The sequence below is a fragment of the Nanorana parkeri genome, unplaced genomic scaffold (genome assembly GCF_000935625.1).
Source record: "Nanorana parkeri isolate BGI_ZX_2015 unplaced genomic scaffold, ASM93562v1 scaffold1402, whole genome shotgun sequence".
In the NCBI taxonomy this organism is placed as follows: domain Eukaryota; kingdom Metazoa; phylum Chordata; class Amphibia; order Anura; family Dicroglossidae; genus Nanorana; species Nanorana parkeri.
The window spans coordinates 62,514-80,022 of record NW_017307670.1 but is presented as its reverse complement, the minus strand read 5'-3'; the positions used below and the strand labels follow the sequence as shown (position 1 = coordinate 80,022).

Here is a 17,509-nt window from a genome sequence, read left to right as displayed (position 1 = left end):
GCACATATAGGCGATCGGCGGGCTATGGACCCGCTGATCGCCTATATGTGAAACACCCGGTACCGGGTGTTCGCATTGGGCGGGTCTTTTCTGCCCGTGCGTGCCCGCTAGGGGGCGCGCGCGAGCAGAAAAAAATTGCAGTCTGGAGACGGCAACCCGCAGATGCTGCAGTGCCGTCCGTCCGTTTTTTTACTACGGGCGACGGCAAGAGGTTAAGGGAGTTGCAAAGTCCCAGCATATACTCTCCTGCTATAACATCAGCATTGTAATAGGAATACATACTATAGCTGTCTTTGATAATGCAATCAAAGCTTACTTTTGAGTAGTAGAGTTCTGCGTTCTGTCTGCACTTTTAACAAGTTACTGGATTCCCAGTGTACTTTGCACCTCTTTCCCTGCGTCTCTGTGTGATGCAAATCTCCATTTCACAAGACTACATAGCCTATTATTCATTGCTTCCAGCAAGCAATGATACTGTTAAATTGTTCAGATGCTGAGTTGTGGAGAGTGCTAGTGGGGACACACACAGCTTACTAGCACACACAAGCGTGGATCCATTGAGCCCTGCAAGGAAAAAAAAGCCACCCTAAAACAAGATATCAGAAGATCAGCTGATTCTGCAGGAAACTAAAACTTTTAAACATCAAGGAGCATTTAAGAAAATCCTAAAAAACCTTTTGACTTTAATATCACTTCAATGACTTGCGTCATTGTCAGTGCCAATGTCAGTGTTCTATAACTCTTCATTTGACCCCATAAATCTGAAATTTGGTTGGTCGGGAGGCATTATAGCACTTCACACCTATTCCCTGCACTTCCTCCTTGAATGAGGCTAAAAGTTAATCACAGCGGCTCTACAAAGGAACATTAAACTTGCTGACACACTGCCTAGGGAAGATTATTAAATAAAAGCTGTTCTCCCAATGTTCCAGGTGTTGTCAAGGTTGATTACGGTGACGTTTCAGAGAGGAAGGCTCTTCGAGAAAAACTGAAGTGTCATCCATTTTCCTGGTACCTTGAATCAATCTATCCGGACTCCCAGATTCCGAGGCGATATTTTTCACTTGGTGAGGTATGATTTCTTACACTTTTTCATTAAGTACTTCATTTTTTCCGTTTGGTAATCAAAAAAATAAATTGCGCTGTTACAATGCCATGGCATGAAATAGATTTTATATTAATGGTAATGTGGTTACAAATACTATGCTGGAAAATACAATTTCATATGAAACATTGAGTGCTTTTCTTAACTAAGGGTTGCGTTAACACGTACACGTTAAGGTAATGTGTATTTCTACTTTTGCAGTCAAATTGGGATAACACCGACTTTATATTTGGTACATGTTCCTATTCACATTGCATAACTTAAAGAAAAAGTATTTTAAAACTGCTGCTTCCATTTTTAAAACCCAACTCTAGGATAAAATAAACAATCATTATTTTCCACCTCCCCTTACTGGTTTTTGGGATAAATGTTCACAGTAGGGATTTTGCATGTTGCAAATGTAATTAAAATGCACACAAGCACATGACAAATCCATTTTTCTGAATTTACCACCTATTTTAATGGAACGCTTAAAGGAGAATTATGGGGTGGGTGAACAACACTCATCACCATAATCCAAGCCGACCTGTGACACTGAAGCTGTCACAGTTCGGCTCTATTACATAGTTACATAGTAAGGTTGAAAAAAGACACAAGTCCGTCGAGTTCAACGTATAGAGATAAGAGGAGAAAAAAAAAAAGAAGAAAAACCTAAAACAGAACGCTATGCCCACAGTTGATCCAGAGGAAGGCAAAACAAACGTATAAAGCAGGGTTCAATTTGCTCCAACAGGGGAAAAGTTTCCTTCCTGATCCCATAAGGCAATTGGATATTCGCTGGATCAACAATCTCTGGTGCTTTATATACCTCAATATCCAATAATAGTCTGTGCATTTAGGAATACATCCAGATTTGCTTTAAAACAGGTAACTGAGCTAGCTCGATTTTTGACTATTGATCGGGAAGTCAGCAAACACATACCGCCGATCGCTGAGTTCCCGATCCTCTCCTTGCAGAGAGTGGTGACTGCCAGTCAACGCTCCCCACAGGGATTCCCCCCCCCCCTCCCCGTCTCTCTAGTGCTCACTGGAGGGATAGTTGGAGAAGGGCGTGGGCACAGCTGGCTCTGCCTCTAGATAGGCAGAGCCCGCTGTCAATCAGCCTGCAGGGTTGATCTCGAGAGTATTGCCGAGATCCATCCCAGCAGCAGCGCGGCTCTGCGCTCATAGCACATATGCCCACTGTATGCTAAATTTTGGGTCACCGGAGGACATTCGTATATGTCCGCCTGTAACCTTAAAGAGAACTATGGCAAAAAAAGTTTAGGCCATAGTTCTCTTTTAATGTCCCTTGAGACCTAAAAATGCTGCATGTCATAATATTTTTTTAAGCTGCAGAACATGCAGTAAAACTAGCCACATAGGGATGAATAAAATGTTAACTTGAATGTGAATGACATTTGTGAACAGGCCCACAGTCAGAAGCAGGGCGGTCCCTATAATGAGGCAGGCTGAGGCTGTTGCTTCGGGTATCTCTTTGGGTCACGTGGGGGCAGCAGGCAGAACCCTTTCCAGTCAGAGCATCCCAAGTTGCTAAGAGCTGGGCACGGAGATGTGTTAGGGCCATACACATCTCCCCTCCCAGCTCTTCGCAGCCTTAGATGCTCCGGCTGGTGTTCCACCCAGCTCTTGGCAGCCAGTGACATCACAGGTTGCCAGGAGCTGAGCGGGTGGCTCTGACTGGCTTACCGCCCAGCTCCTGGCGACCAGTGACATCAGTGATGGGCGGAATGCTGGCCAGAGCTGGGTGGTGCACCATTAAGACCCCACCCCCAGGGACCTCCAGCGGCCTAAGGCGGCAATTAAGCTAGGGACGTCCCTTGTACCCTTTATGGTTCTGATCATGCTAGGCCTGCTTATTGCTTAATCTGGTCTTTGTACTATATTAAATGAGGGCTTTTTATAGTCAAAGCTGTATGTAGTCAAGCATTCAGGAAAAAAAAGATGATTTACCCTATGCAGTTGCAAACCCTTCTATGTGAGGCTATTTGAAGCTTTCCAATAGTACATAATGAATAGACCTGCCAAGTAATTTATGCTTGCTCAGACATCACACCATGTTTCACAAACAAGGCCCCTAGTGTTTAATTACGTTGTATTGTGTTCCTAGTTTAGTATAGTGACTCTGCAGTAAAGATTTTCTAAGTAAAAATGCATGTTTTGTACTCTACCAGGAATATAGCAGGGAAATATTAACACTAGGTAAGCAAATCTAAGAAAGCAAGCTGTGCATGGAGAAAAACCACTTAAAACTACCCTGTCAAATAACAACAAGTAAACCTGCATAAGTAGTGACCTTTCCCACTGCCCGCAACAACAAAATGCTGTTCCATTCACGTGAAATCCTCTGCTGAAATTGGTTTGGAAACTGGCACTCCTAGGACTGTCGTCTCTCCTTGGCCCACCTGCAGTGATCAGTGGTTGCAGTGCCGATCTCTCTATGTCATTGCAGGACACTGGAAGTGTCAGCTTCCCAGTCATTTTAAGCAGAGGCTTTCTCTTGAAAGAGGATGTTGCGTTGAGTAAATAGATACCAGAAAATGTATCTTTTGTGCACCTGTGAAATGGTGAAAATTGCAGTACCCAAAATTGTTAATGGGCTACACTGTAAAAGCCTTTACAACTCATCAGTTTAGAGTTACCAGTAGCAAGAATAGCCCTAAAAATATTGCTCTCGTTCTAGCGTGTGGGACAATATATTGTACATGTTGAACAATTATTGTTTTTGTACTAGTGTGTACCTGAAGCTCATTTGCACTTGACTGAGTGGGCTTTTAACATTTTGGTTTTTTTTTAATTTATTTTTTATTAAACCCTAACTTTTTAACCTTTAAAAAAAAAATGTATTGTTTTCACAAAGGGGCTGATAATAGCAAAGTACAGGTGACAGGTTCTCTTTAAGGACAGGTTCAGGCGACATCAGGGGTCTAATGTAACTTCTGCATTCTGTTGAAGCTGATTGAGTACAGACTGATCAGCTTCTTCCCTGTCACTGTTGTTTTTTGTGTTTTTTTAAGGTGTTGTATTAAAGGTTAGATTCGTGGTTTTCATTTACATTTTTTTGGGAGTGATAATCACATTTTTAGTTATGACCAGTTTAATTTTCTGGTCTTATCACATCATTTGTCATGTGTACAATTTCTTCACACTGATCACATATGCTCTTGTTATACCAAGCCCATCTATTTGGGACTAAAAAAAAAATGTAAAGACAGATGCTCAAATGCCAAGACTTAGATCTGCACATCAGTGACCAGATGCAAGTGGCTAAGTTCAAAGTGCCTGTGTATTGGGCCATGTCTGAGTTGCCTTAGTATGTCAATGCTCCAGTGTTCTTTGCATCAAGTGAGGGGACATCAAGGAGATCAAAGGCTGTACCAGCACCATGGTCAGATGGTGAAGCTTGGGTTAGGTCTGTCTTCAAATATATTTTATACAATTAATGTTGGGGGATTTGATCAGCAAAGTGTTTAGTATACAATCAGCATCAGATATACTCACCTGATCCTTGGACCAACTTGGCCAAGAGGCATAGAATAACCATCACTTGATCCACAAATAACTGTTGTAAGTAAAGCAATCGTATGTTTACTGTATGTGCTACTTCAATCTTCTGCAGCCAACTTATGGAAGAATTGGTCACTCAATATCCAAATTCCACCAGACTTTTCAGGCATGCCATGGTCACTCTCTTGACCATCCTGCAGCAGTCTCCATCTTACGTCTTTTTCCCAACATCCTTCACAGCCTGGATTGAATGCACTCATATCTTGATTATTTGTTCAATTTTAGATCAGAAATGTGGAAACCAATCAATGTCTAGATAACATGGGCCGTAAAGAGAATGAAAAAGTCGGCATATTCAATTGCCATGGCATGGGAGGAAACCAGGTAAGCTTATACTCTAGTCTGTGACAACATTAGCTGCATTAAAATAAACATATTGATTTACTTTTAAGGAATATATAGCAGCACAAATTGGTGTTTTATTTATGTCTGCCAGGACTTGGAGACACTGTTACTTTGTTCATGGTTGAGTTTAATTTTGCTCAAGATAAACTGACCCATACGCAATCCCTCGGCACCTCCCGTTCTGACAGAGCCCTCTTTTCATTGCTGTAATGGAGCATGGATTCCGGGTGTTGCAGAGCATGTGAATGACGATTGGACGCTTAGACCTGAACACTGTCAATTGGGATTATGGGAAGGTGTAGTGGCATCATCACTACAGTAAGCTCAAAAAACCATCTGACACCAAATATACTCAAGGTTGGCTCATGGAGTGGAGCGGTGGAGAATAGTGCTCATAGGCCAGTATACCTTGCATGCAGGGTAAGGTACCAGGTACACCTCCTCATCCCCCTCTTCCCCAGCATCATATACTCACCTTTCCTTTTGGTTCTTCACCTTTCAGTTTAGCCACGATTGGTAAAGACAGGAAGCCTATTATAAGCTGTGAGTCCCTGTAGTCTGAGCAGAATTAAAGGGAGAATGTTGTGATAAAATATGGCAGTTGCAGCTGACTACATTTAATTTAAATGTCACGTGGCTACCTCAGTAGTGATTCTTATACTGGTTTCACCACTTAGACCTGTCAGATTTAGCTTCCAATGGTAGCGCATTAAGGACGCATCCACTCGCTGCAATCTTCATTCAAGGGCTTCCTTGCCCACTTTTATTAAATGAAAGTTCACAGAACAGAACAATTACCCTCACAGGGGTTCTTTAGCAACTCATGGCAGCACATGCCCATCCAGCCTCCTGGCTTTGCATTTGCAGCACCGCTGCTCCGGCCTCAGCCCACTGTCTGTTCCTCCAGACAGCCTCAGTCATGTGCTAACCTGCACACTGGGGGATTCTTCCCAATCCGCAGCACCCTGCTGCACTGGACTCCACTCTGACTCCTGGGTGGAGCCTTCCTGTCTCCCAGGTGGAGTCTTGAACCCTTCCCAACAACTTTAATTTAAAGGCTGTGCACACCTGTGCCATCAGCATGCACTGGCCACTCAGATTCTGGACACAGGAATGGAGATAACGCAGTGGCATTGCCATGCACTGCCACAGACCCCATTCACACTGAGCTTCATTAAAAAAAAGCACTTTTTCAGCGCTGATTTGAGCTGAGCGACTTTAAAAGACATAGAGCTACACATATTGTCGCGCTTCGTAGCGCTAATTTTGGTATGGACTTCATAGCTGCTACATTGGGCTGTATCCAATCAAAAGATTTGACATAATTCCTCTTCCTGTTTCCGGCTTATGTTCCTGCTTATATTGCTGTGCAAAAGTGACACTTCTGTAGTGTGACGTAGCGCTACAATGTCGCGCAAAATTGCTGGTAATGTGCGACATTGAGCTACACCATTGAAGTCTATTGGGCCAAATCGCACGAAATCTGCCGAAAAATAGGTCATGTTCAAGCGGCATGCTTGAGCTACAAGCTACAGGCGACATTGAGCTGTGAACAGCTCCATTGAAATGCATTGGAAGAGCTACATTGAGCTACACTGAGCTTCATGTTTGAGCGATTTGTGAGCGGAAAATAAGTTACAAATCGCTCAGTGTGAATGGGGTCTTAGGCTAGGTTGACACGGTTTTCGCATGTTTTCGATCGCGTGACTGTTCATTGAAAGCCGCACGATTGATGCACGGTTTACAATGCATGGAGATGACTATGGAACCCAAACCGCATGACAACTGCCCGAAAATAGCTCCTGCTCCCTTTCGTGTGACAGGTGATTACGTCCGTGTGAACCTAGCCTTAATAAGTATTTTTACCCAGGAGTCCTGATTTTACTGAATGTATACCTGATATGGCTCAGTGACCTCCTAGTTAGTAAGGTTAGGTTAAGGATGACACCCTTGGATCTCTTTAAAGTATATGTATACCTTTAATGAAAATCAAATCTACCCCCTTCTTCCATAGCCCCCTTGCAGGTCCATATTTACCTCCTCTTATGGCTGCCTCAAGTGATGTCTGTAGTCTGGCCAGTAAAAATATGGTGCCAGTCTGCTTGTGACTGCACACCATGTCTTCTGGACTTGAATGGGATGTTTTTCCTGCAATAAATGTATATCCCTTTCTAGTTCAATGGGAGGTTAAAGCTAAAAATGTACTTAAATAACAAGTCAGCATTGTGTTTTATTTCGTACCTCTTCCTACACCTGGATATCTCTCTTTCTTCCTTATGTTATCTGTCCCCTTGGCAAGTTTTTCACAAATAGAGCGTTTTTTATGACATGCTCCCTTTAGATGTGTAATGTATTCTCTTGCACCCACTGCACAATGTCATCTCACTGATATGTAATTATTATCGCCTCTCGTTTTGTTTTAATTAAAACAACTGAACCTTACAGCAAAACTGTAGGCAGATATTTAACACAGTTTTATGTTCATCAAAATTATTCATAAATGTATTTCTAAATAGTACTTTTGGGCTGTCTTTGGATAAAAGTGGGGACCTGTACTTATGAAGCTGTGCCCAAAAACAGCAGGTTGAGGACCAAGTACCAGTTATCATTAGGAGACAGGTTGACCTCATTAATGTGTTGTCTCTCCTTCACTATCCAATCACAATCGTGGACAGTCTTTGACCAAGCAGTGTTGCTGTAAGTGCAGTAGAGAAAAGTGAGGTCAGGTCCTGGCAGTCCTGTCTCACTGGGATGTCTGGAATAGAAAATTTGACACAAATCCATCCAGCACCTTCACCTTTAATACCAATAGGAGGGTGCACAGCCTACAGTGATACTGTGAAAATCCAAGGGAACAAATAGCCAGCACTTAAGGTCATAGACCTTGTAATTTAGTAAGGTCTACATTTTGATAAGAGCATTGTGCATAAACAAAACAAAAAAACAGCACTAAACACAACATTGTTTCAATGACACTGGGTGACAGACCTTGAGAAAGGAGGCCACAGTGTCTCCGAAGCGTGGGTGTTTTTACTTTTGTTTTGTTGTTGTTTTTTTCTGCACAATTTTGCAATTTTCCATTTGTTCCTTTTTGATTAGAAAACAGGCTAAACAAAATTACAAATGTTTTATTAGGTAAGACACATCACGCTAAAAAATGTAGCTGTGACCCTAATGGTATGCCTTGCAATGTGAGCATTCATATTTCTATTGTTACTGCTTCCCAAAAAAAAAGGAATTTTATTGTCAAAATAGAAAAAAGGGGCATTTCCGGGGCCAGAGCCTTAGACTGTCCTTCAAACACAAAGACAATCGGGAACTGTCACACTGCTACATTTACAGTACAGACCTGTATCATGCCAATCACATAAACAAATCTACTCTAGTCCCACTTTACAGAGCGGTAGAACTTTTCCATATTCCCTTTTTCTCCAGGCAGTATTCCTTCTAATCTGCAGCCCTGAATACCGTCTAACATTAATGCCATGACAGATAATAAAATCGGTGTGACATTTCTTTCATAATTAGGAGAGGAGAAGTATATAAGACTCTGGTGACGCGAGTAGAACTCAGAGAAGTAGCGCTGTCAAATTTCTTCATACGGGGGGTCTTGACAACATAATACTCAGCAGAACAAGAAAGGTCTGTTTAATCACATCAGCTTTGCCAGGCTGTGGTAGAGCTATCCTACCGCGGCTGATGTGCTTCTTTATTCTGGAGATCACACTCTTGCAGGTTTGTCTATGGAAATAAGGCATGCATTAGAAGTGGGTATTTGATGTGCGGGAAGATGAAAGGTTTAAACAAATGACTCTTCAGCTCCACAAAAGAAGAGGAGGCACTTGATATTTGACAGCTCCATTCATTATAATAAACTACAGTCTTGGACTATACAAAGCGTTCTGTATTTGATCACTGTCTGATGGGCAGGGGTTGGATGATCCTGCTGATACTTATAAAGGGCTCCAGATGAGGGGCGATATCCTCCTACGCTATTACACTGGTGCATCAAAAGCAAGTGGTAACATTGGCTATGACCAGTCCACCCAAAAGTGATTTTGAATAATATGTCAGCCCCTTGCTTCCTTTATGTCTTAAATACTCCAAAAGCTACATCTCCCTGCCATGATTTCTGACTGCTTGGGAGTTTTAAAGAATCCAGCAGAAAAAGTTGGAGCCCCTCATAATGGCCTAAGCAGAAGTGCAGAGCCAGGAGACATCAACAGAGTCCACAAGAGATACAGTAAATGAAACTATCAAGCAGATTAACTCTTCAGTATCTACCAAACATGACAAATCGGTCTTGGTTTGAATGATCATTTAAAGTGAACTAGTGATGAGAGAGATAACGGGGCTGTCATTGCATATTGGTTAGTGATGAAGGTAATGGTCATTATGTAATGAAGTAGAAATCAGGGTGACAGCCCATATCACCCGGATTCTGAGTTCATTATCTAATGAGTCACCGACGTGGACAAAAACAACCCATTTTAATTTTGGCAAGTCAGTTCAGTTAATCAGTGTCTACTTTGCCGTGCATTGCCCATATGAAAAAATAATAATTTGTTGCGGCTGGCAACGTTGCCTATGTTAGGAATGACCTATCCAGTATGGGAAACATGTTTTGAACACCCAGTTATCACTTACGTACATGCAAATGATCTAACTGTGATTAGATGTAAGTTTAAGTTTTGTAAATTCTATAGATTCCGACAAACACAGTCTTAGATTCTGATGCTGATGACTCAGTGATGGCCCTTAGCATAGGCAGTGGGGATAATAAGCTTATTCTGGTCCTACATGGTTTTAATGTGATATTTGCTCCTTGACCCAGCATGATGTGTATATTGATTCTCAGTCATTAGCAATAAGCAGATGATTTAATACATATCAGACACAAGCAGACATTAATAGACTCTCTGCTATTCATACTGAAAGTGGGTTAGAGCATGTCTGGCGTTTCTGCTGCTCCCTCGCTGTTGATAAATACAAATCCAAGCAGACCCACAACACCAGCAGCTCTCCGTCCTCTAAACACAGCCACTGCTATATATTGCTACATTAAAGGAACACTATTGTGAACATGCTGCATTCTGATAACTGTATCTGGTTAAGATTTGTAATGACAGTACTCAGTGTGTGGATTTCTTTTTATTTAATCTGCCTTTACTCATGTTTTTCTTTATATGCTGGCCAAGCTGTATAGCAAAAGTAATAGGGGCTGGGACAAACACTGCCAGGGGTGCTTGCAACAGTCGCTTTTCATTCCCATGGTTTAAATCTCTGTTTTAAAAAATAATGAAGCTGAATGAAAACCATTTGCCAAAAATGTTCTGGCTCTCCCATACCAGGCAAACCATCAACTTTCCTACTTCACCAGTCCATTCGCTCTAGGGAGTCATACAAGCAATCACTACTCATTCACTTCATCTCGGAGCATGTATTACATCCTTATGCCGCATACCAGAACCTCCAACAGTGACACAGTGGTTGTAAAAAATCAATGACATTAAATGCATGGAGGACCTTACATCCACCCTGAAGGGCACAGATGTACACAAGTTACACATACTCCAGAGTACATTGCATTTTCTATAATTCCTCCATCTAAAGTATCACCTTCAATGCCCCCTTGGGCCCTGTCATTTTTAGTGGATAGCTATGCTCTTTTGTGCACAACAGTCATTGAAACCTAGAGGCCCAATCCAAACTAAGCAGTGTCCTTATGCGTCAGTTACCTTGGGCAAAACCCTATGACTTATTTGTCTACCTAAATAGGTAAAAATTAAAAGACATGTAATGCTTTTGTTTTGGGACACCAAAAAGCCTGCTTGTTTTATTTAAGGCTGAAACAAAAAATCTAATAAAGAAAAACATTCTATCTATCTATCTATCTATCTATCTATCTATCTATCTATCTATCTATCTATCTATCTGTCACTCTATCTATCATTATCTCTCTCTCTCTCTCTCTCTCTCTCTCTCTCTTGATCTATCATTCTATCTTTGTATAATATTGTAATTGTATCTGATAATTACAGTATTGAATAGAGGCTCGCTGCATTCTCCAATGTCATCTATAGTCTGAAGTTGTTTTATAGTTTGTGAAATAGTGATCACATGACTGAGAACCACTCTGATTGGTTATCAGTTGTTAGTAAACATCAGAGAAGAAATTCTCATGAACAGATTGGAGTTCTGTCCACATGGGCAGCAACATGAGTGTTCTCTCTCTTCCTGTTTCGGAAATGTTTGTCATGACAGGGTTGCTTAAAGGGAAGCTTGTATTGAAGAAATATGGAGCCTGCTATTAGCAATCACTACTTCAACAAACATCAGCACTCTGGCTGTCATGACGCAAGGTGCTGTCAGTGGCATTGTCTGGAATTCCACCCAGCTCACTGATGCCACTGGTTGCCAGGAGCCCGGTGGGACTCAGGCCAGGGCATCCTGCTCAGCTCTAGGCAACTGATGATGTCAGTGAGCAGAGCGTGTCGCCAGAGAGTTGCAGGTTGCTAAGAGTCTATTAAAAAATGGCTTGGCCAGCTGATTTGAAAAATGTTCCGGAGGGCTTGGCAACGAAAGGGTTAAAGGGACAGTCCTGTGTATTCATTTGTAAATATAATTGTTTGCCTGCAGTTCAGCTTTGAAGAAAGGCTAAAACCTGAAATTGTGTAAAAATGCCAAGTACGGACACTACTGAGATATTTAAAAATTCATGTACTCTGTGCTGTGCCCTATCAGTCTGGTAGCTGCCGTCTTAGAGAGAAAGAAGCAACAAGACAACAGATGATATTTTCCTGCTGTGGAACTGGAAAATATTGCTCCCAATTATACAACCTTATCAAAGTTATGAAATCCTCTTATATATAAATCAGTTTGTGTTTATTGGATGCTCGGTGCCCCTTTAATTGTCTTTTTGTATCATGAGGCATTGCCATGATTTCTTATAACGAATATTTCTCATTTTCTCTGTAAAAGCATTTCAGAGTTGATTATCGAAGCTTTTTGAACCTCCACTGCTTTTTTTATCATTCTATTTTTAGAGCAGCAATAATATACCTATAGATTAGTGTTTATGTGTCTGGTGTTTCCATGGTAACCACAATGACTGCTGTAAGTGACACTCATTTATTATTATTTTTTTTACCTCCATGATACTATTAATGGCTCGGTCTGGGTTGCTCGGGTAACCTGTGCAGGCCCCCCCCGATGCCTTGCCAGTTGGAGGCCGGGAAAGCCATGCTGCCAAATGTCAATTTCAAAACTTACTACAGGAAAGTGTTTTTATATTTTTCATGCAAGACACGGAAATATTGATTTATTTCTCAACATGTACAAATATTGTCTCGTAGGTGTTTTCGTACACAGCCGATAAGGAAATTCGCACCGACGATTTATGTTTGGACGTGTCCAGGCTGAATGGTCCAATTATCATGCTTAAGTGCCATCACATGAGGGGCAACCAGCTATGGGAGTATGATGCTGAGGTAGGTGTGCTTGGAAAATCGTATGCTCAAAGTTGCTTTTATTAGAAGACTCCTGCTCAAACTTATTAAAAGAAAATGCCATATTTAAAGCAAAACTTCAGATTTCCAAAAACAAAAACAGGACAGATAATTGCAGTGTATGCAGCGAGGGGTTGAAATTAAAAGAATAACTTACTTCATAGCACTGGAGGTACAGGACATAAGGGCTGCTCCAACTACTTTCATTAAAATGTAGCGGCATAGTCCACTATAAATTGATTAATACACCAATATTGCAGACGAAAGAAATGTGCATTTATTGAAGAAGAACTTTGCCCACCAATGTAATGTCTCCCAAAACAGATACTTTCCAGGCATGCCAACTGTCAAGGTTGCCAGTGTGCTTATTTCAGCTTGAACTTTCAAGTCCTCAGATGTCTGATGCCATAGCTGATTACTTGCGCAGCACCAATGGCAACTACAATCCACATATAGGCAAGATGCTGCCTTCCTTGACTGTAAGGGGTAGGAGGTTGTAGTTTCACTTTAATGTCTTTTTTTGTATTGGAGCCGACAAAGCATTACAACCCTGATTAGTGGATCACAGTTGTGATGCTTAGGCTCCTGCAGATTCTTCCATTCAGCCTAGTGGTGGGCAACTCTGGCCTTCCACCTGTGCTTTAACTATAAGGGCAGGTTCACACCAGGTCTGGTCCGGAAAATGGTGTGAACCTGCCTGCAGTTCCAGTGCATTCCAGACCAGACAAAATGAGACATGCAGTATTTTTCTGGTCTGGTCTGGAACGGACTGCGCTGGTGTGAACAGAGGCCAGAAACAGCATAGGGATACATTAGCATGCATTTTGGGTCCGGAAACAATCTGGTTTGTTCTGGAGATGATCTGGATGTGGCGTGAATAGGCCCTAAATCCCATGTCTCAGGGAGTCATGCCTGTAACTGAATTTCTTGCAATGCCTCATGGGACTCATAGTTTCCCAACATCTTGAAGGCCAGAGTCATCCCTCCTTTAGCCCCATGTCTGTACCGAGGTATGGACCTTTGGTTTTGGAGAAAGTAGGAGTCCCTCTGCCAAGAGCTACGAGTCCTTCTGCCACAGTGGCAAATAGGTCTTCTAGTATTTCTAGTCACAGAATACGTAAATTCATAGGAGTCCCACTGCCGAAACCTATGAGTCCCTCTTCTGCAGTGGCAGATGGAACTTGTAGTCTTTCTATGCACAGAATCCTTCTATTCACAGGATTCACAGGAGCCCCCTTGGCAAGAACTACGAGTCCCTCTTCTGTAGTGGTAGATGGGACTTCCTGTGAATAGACCTGTGAATGAATGATGGGGCTGTGGGGGTGGAGAAACGCACAACCGCACCAATCTCAAATGAAGACAGAAGCCTGCGGGGGAGAAGCATTCCGCAATTCAGGTAAGTGTGGGGGGGTTGAGGGTGGGGTGCTGTGTATGCATATGAAGTGTAATTTTTGATGATGGGTCCACTTTAAATATGACTGCACAGCGGAGACATAATAATTGTAGGAGGTTAGAATGAAGCTCAGTGAATATTGTAACCTCCAAAGCAGAGAGAGGCTTGCCCTCAACATATTTCATATTGCAGATCTTACAAATGCATTTATATCAGAACACAGGATATTTTTAGGATATTAAATTACGGGCAATGTTACATGCAGTACTAAGATGTTTGCAATATTGGATTTCTCAGAATCTCCTAGAGGAATATGCCACATCCATTTTAATTGAAAGGTCTACAAAAGAATCAGCAGTGTTTTCAAGCATTTATTTTATTAATCTGTTCAGTAATGAATCAATGTTTAAAGAAGACATCCACTTTTAGCTTGGGTTTAACCCTTGTCACACAAGACAAGAGATAAAGCAGTTCAAATCAAACCAATGCACAGTCAGAATTCTTCAGAGTTCCTGTTTTAACAGGCACAGCAATGAGGGGAAAAGAACCCATGTGCTGCCAACCTAAATTCTAAATCTAAAGTGGAACTGAATTCTGGAAGCTGTGGCCAAAAAAGACAAAGAACTAGTCGCCTTTATTGCCCATGGTCTCTCTGTAGCTGATCTTTTACCATTACTGATTTACCATGCCTTGCTCTGCATTGTGTCCCAGTGCTAAGGCAGCCATCTTGGTAGAGGTAGGGCTTGGCTTCCTCATGTCAAAGCCTTCAGCAAGAAGCACAGTAGTGACACAACCACATCTGGAGACAACTAGCGATCAGTGTCAGCAATGCCTTAAAGTGACATGAAACCCTCCGATTTTTTAACATAAAACAATACTGTAAGGTGTGCCTTACTGTAATCCATGGTTGTTTCCCTTCTCTTTGCTGCACTTCCTTTTAAATCCTTCTCTCTTCTCATGCTGGGGGAGAACTTCCCTTTGCAGCTGAGTGCCTCTTCCTGTAGTGCTGGCTCAGGTTGTGAACCTTCACACAGACACCATGTGTCCATTTCAGAGACAAGGCAGTCTGCTGCAAAACAGAAGTTCTGCCCAGTATGATAAGAGAGAAGGATTTAAAAGGAAGAGCAGCAAAGAGAAGGGAAACAACCATGGATTACAGTAAGGCACACATTACAGTATTGGTTTATGTTAAAAAAATCGGAGGGTTTAATGTCACTTTAAATCTTACACTGCTGATAGTTTTTGCTTGATGACTAGTTATCTAATGACTGGCATAATATTTCAGAAGTGGCAGGCGAGGTTAACAAAAAAAGATCCCCAGAATGGGTAAAACAGAAGCAGGGAGATACATGTAGGTCCCCAGGTACAGCTTCCTCTCCAGCAAGCAGGATAGCAATGACATCACCAAATTTCACTCCATATCTCGTGGGAATAGCAATCACAGGCAGCAGTGCCATAGATGATCTCGCACTGCAGGTTTACAGCTTTGAAGCTGTAGATACATGAGTACCTAGGCACACTCGCATACCAGGAAGTGCACGGCTACTTTTACAGGAGGAATTCCATAAAAAGGTACATTTTCAGGGCATTACTTACATTGTAAGAACAGTGTCCTCTCTATTTCCTTCAATAAAGTTGATTTGAGGCATAACGGAGGAGCCATCTGTGGCCTTACAAGTTTGTGTTACTGCATACATGCACATGAGAGGAGTCGAAGCCCAGGGAAGTATTGGCACCCCCCAGCTGTAGCTGCGTGGCTGGATATTGGGGCAGTGGCATGATGCCATGCAATGATTATATATGCAACTTGGAAATCAGCTTTGTAAATACTGGAGGGATTTAAATAGGGGCGAGATGGCTCAAGCTGATGGCATACACACAGCATCTAAAATATTTGTTTGGGGAGGAGTAACACATTATTACTTTTGGGTAGAGACGTTCTTAAATAACACCAGTGGACTATGAAGAGCAACATAACACACATTCATTGCAACTGCTCTTCTTGATGTGAGTTGTGGTATTATAATATCAAAGCTTTTCGCAGTCTGCAAAGATCCATGTAACAGCGTAATCTCATATCTCGTCTTGTATCTTCCTTTTCTCCATGGTTTTGAAGATTAAAGCTAGCTTTAGCATGAGGTCATCTACTTCCCCTTATGGCATTTCAGATAGCATTTAATACAAGTACGGGTGTCCCATGGAAACAGAGCTGCACAGCTTGTGTCATATAAATAGGCGAGGAGTTACAGCTGATTTCATTCTGAGTGCCTGCTGCATATGATTGAGACAAGACGAGGGATATAATCATTCCGAGTCACTTTAATCACTACCCTGAGGTGCACATTTACATGAGTAGAAGATGAGAATGCCGACATACATGCACAAGGTACATTTTAATCTGCATAGATGTACAGTGCGATACAGAGCGGGGCCAGAGTGAGACCAGAATCAAGCCTGGCATACTAAGGGGCCTGCAACATATTTCTAATGTGGCCAACAGTTATGGAGCTAAGAGAACAATAATTATGCATTGGCAAGATCTCTTACTCTGTAGAGATGAGGGACACAAGGGCAGACAATTGATAGACTGCTTTCTAATTGCACAGATACTTATACTTTCATTAAAAAAATCCAGAACTGAGATTAAGCTTTCCCACGCTCACTTAGGCTCCCCCTCCACACTTATCTCCAGTCTAGTGGCAAATTGGAATTATGGCAGTAGAACAGCTCCAATTTGAAGGTGAGTATTGCAACAAAACCTGTTTTTCTTTAAATTGTAATAATGCTGGTCTCTTGAATTAAAAGAAAAAACTGGAGCTTCACTTTAAATCTCCATCATTGGTAGTGCCTACCTCTTGTACCCTTCTCCTTTGTAGCATTATATTTACTACTGAAATGCCATGTGCTTCAGTAGTAGGGGCTGAGTGAGACCACAGAAGCTCAGTGTGTATTGTAGGGTGATACACGTCACTTTATCAACAGCTGGTAGGTAAAACGCCTTACAGTATTTCAACAGTTCTGAAACTAACACACAGGCCCACTATAGCAGCATTTCTCTTTCCTGCAGCTTGGCAATGCTGGAGGAGATGTACTGTGTGTACAGTATATTTCACTGCAACCAAGATGGCTGGGGTACACTGAAGACTTCTGTCTTGACTGGACAAGCCCCTTGCACCATTGTTCTATATACCCTGTTGAATGTTCTGCCATGTAGGTCCTCTGTCCCTGTCTCCCAATTGTGCTCCTCATAGGCGTACACACGGGGTGTGCCTGGGCACACCTTTATCACCCCAAGCACAGCAACACAGACAGTGGAGATATCACAAAATCTCTCTGTGACCGGCTCAGTGATACAGAGTGCAGCAGCACTTGCCACTTACATTACTTACATAACAGCCACAGTCCGCGGTGCTTAGGAAGATGTGAGGGAGCATGGCTGTGGCTTCCTATCCAATCAGGAAGCCAGATGGGTGGTCACATGACCACCGGTCAGGCTCCCTGCTTCATTATTGCACCCTTGCTGGAAGAGGTAAGAGGTAAGGGACAGTTGAAGGATGCCTCAGGTGTGTGTATGCATGTATTATATATATA

General features: G+C 42.1%; 1 protein-coding gene across 5 annotated transcripts in view; it reads left to right on the top strand.

Annotated features, from left to right (window-relative positions):
• The window catches only part of GALNT13 (polypeptide N-acetylgalactosaminyltransferase 13), a 219,951-nt gene that overhangs the window by 177,150 nt on the left and 25,292 nt on the right, over positions 1 to 17,509 (top strand). For 4 of the 5 annotated variants that reach the window (XM_018569808.1, XM_018569807.1, XM_018569811.1 and 1 more), the window contains 3 exons: positions 933 to 1,072; positions 4,898 to 4,996; positions 12,373 to 12,507. In XM_018569808.1, the coding sequence (XP_018425310.1) occupies positions 933 to 1,072; positions 4,898 to 4,996; positions 12,373 to 12,507 (374 nt within the window). The remainder of the gene's footprint in view (positions 1 to 932; positions 1,073 to 4,897; positions 4,997 to 12,372; positions 12,508 to 17,509) is intronic. The other variant, XM_018569810.1, reaches the window with a different exon arrangement.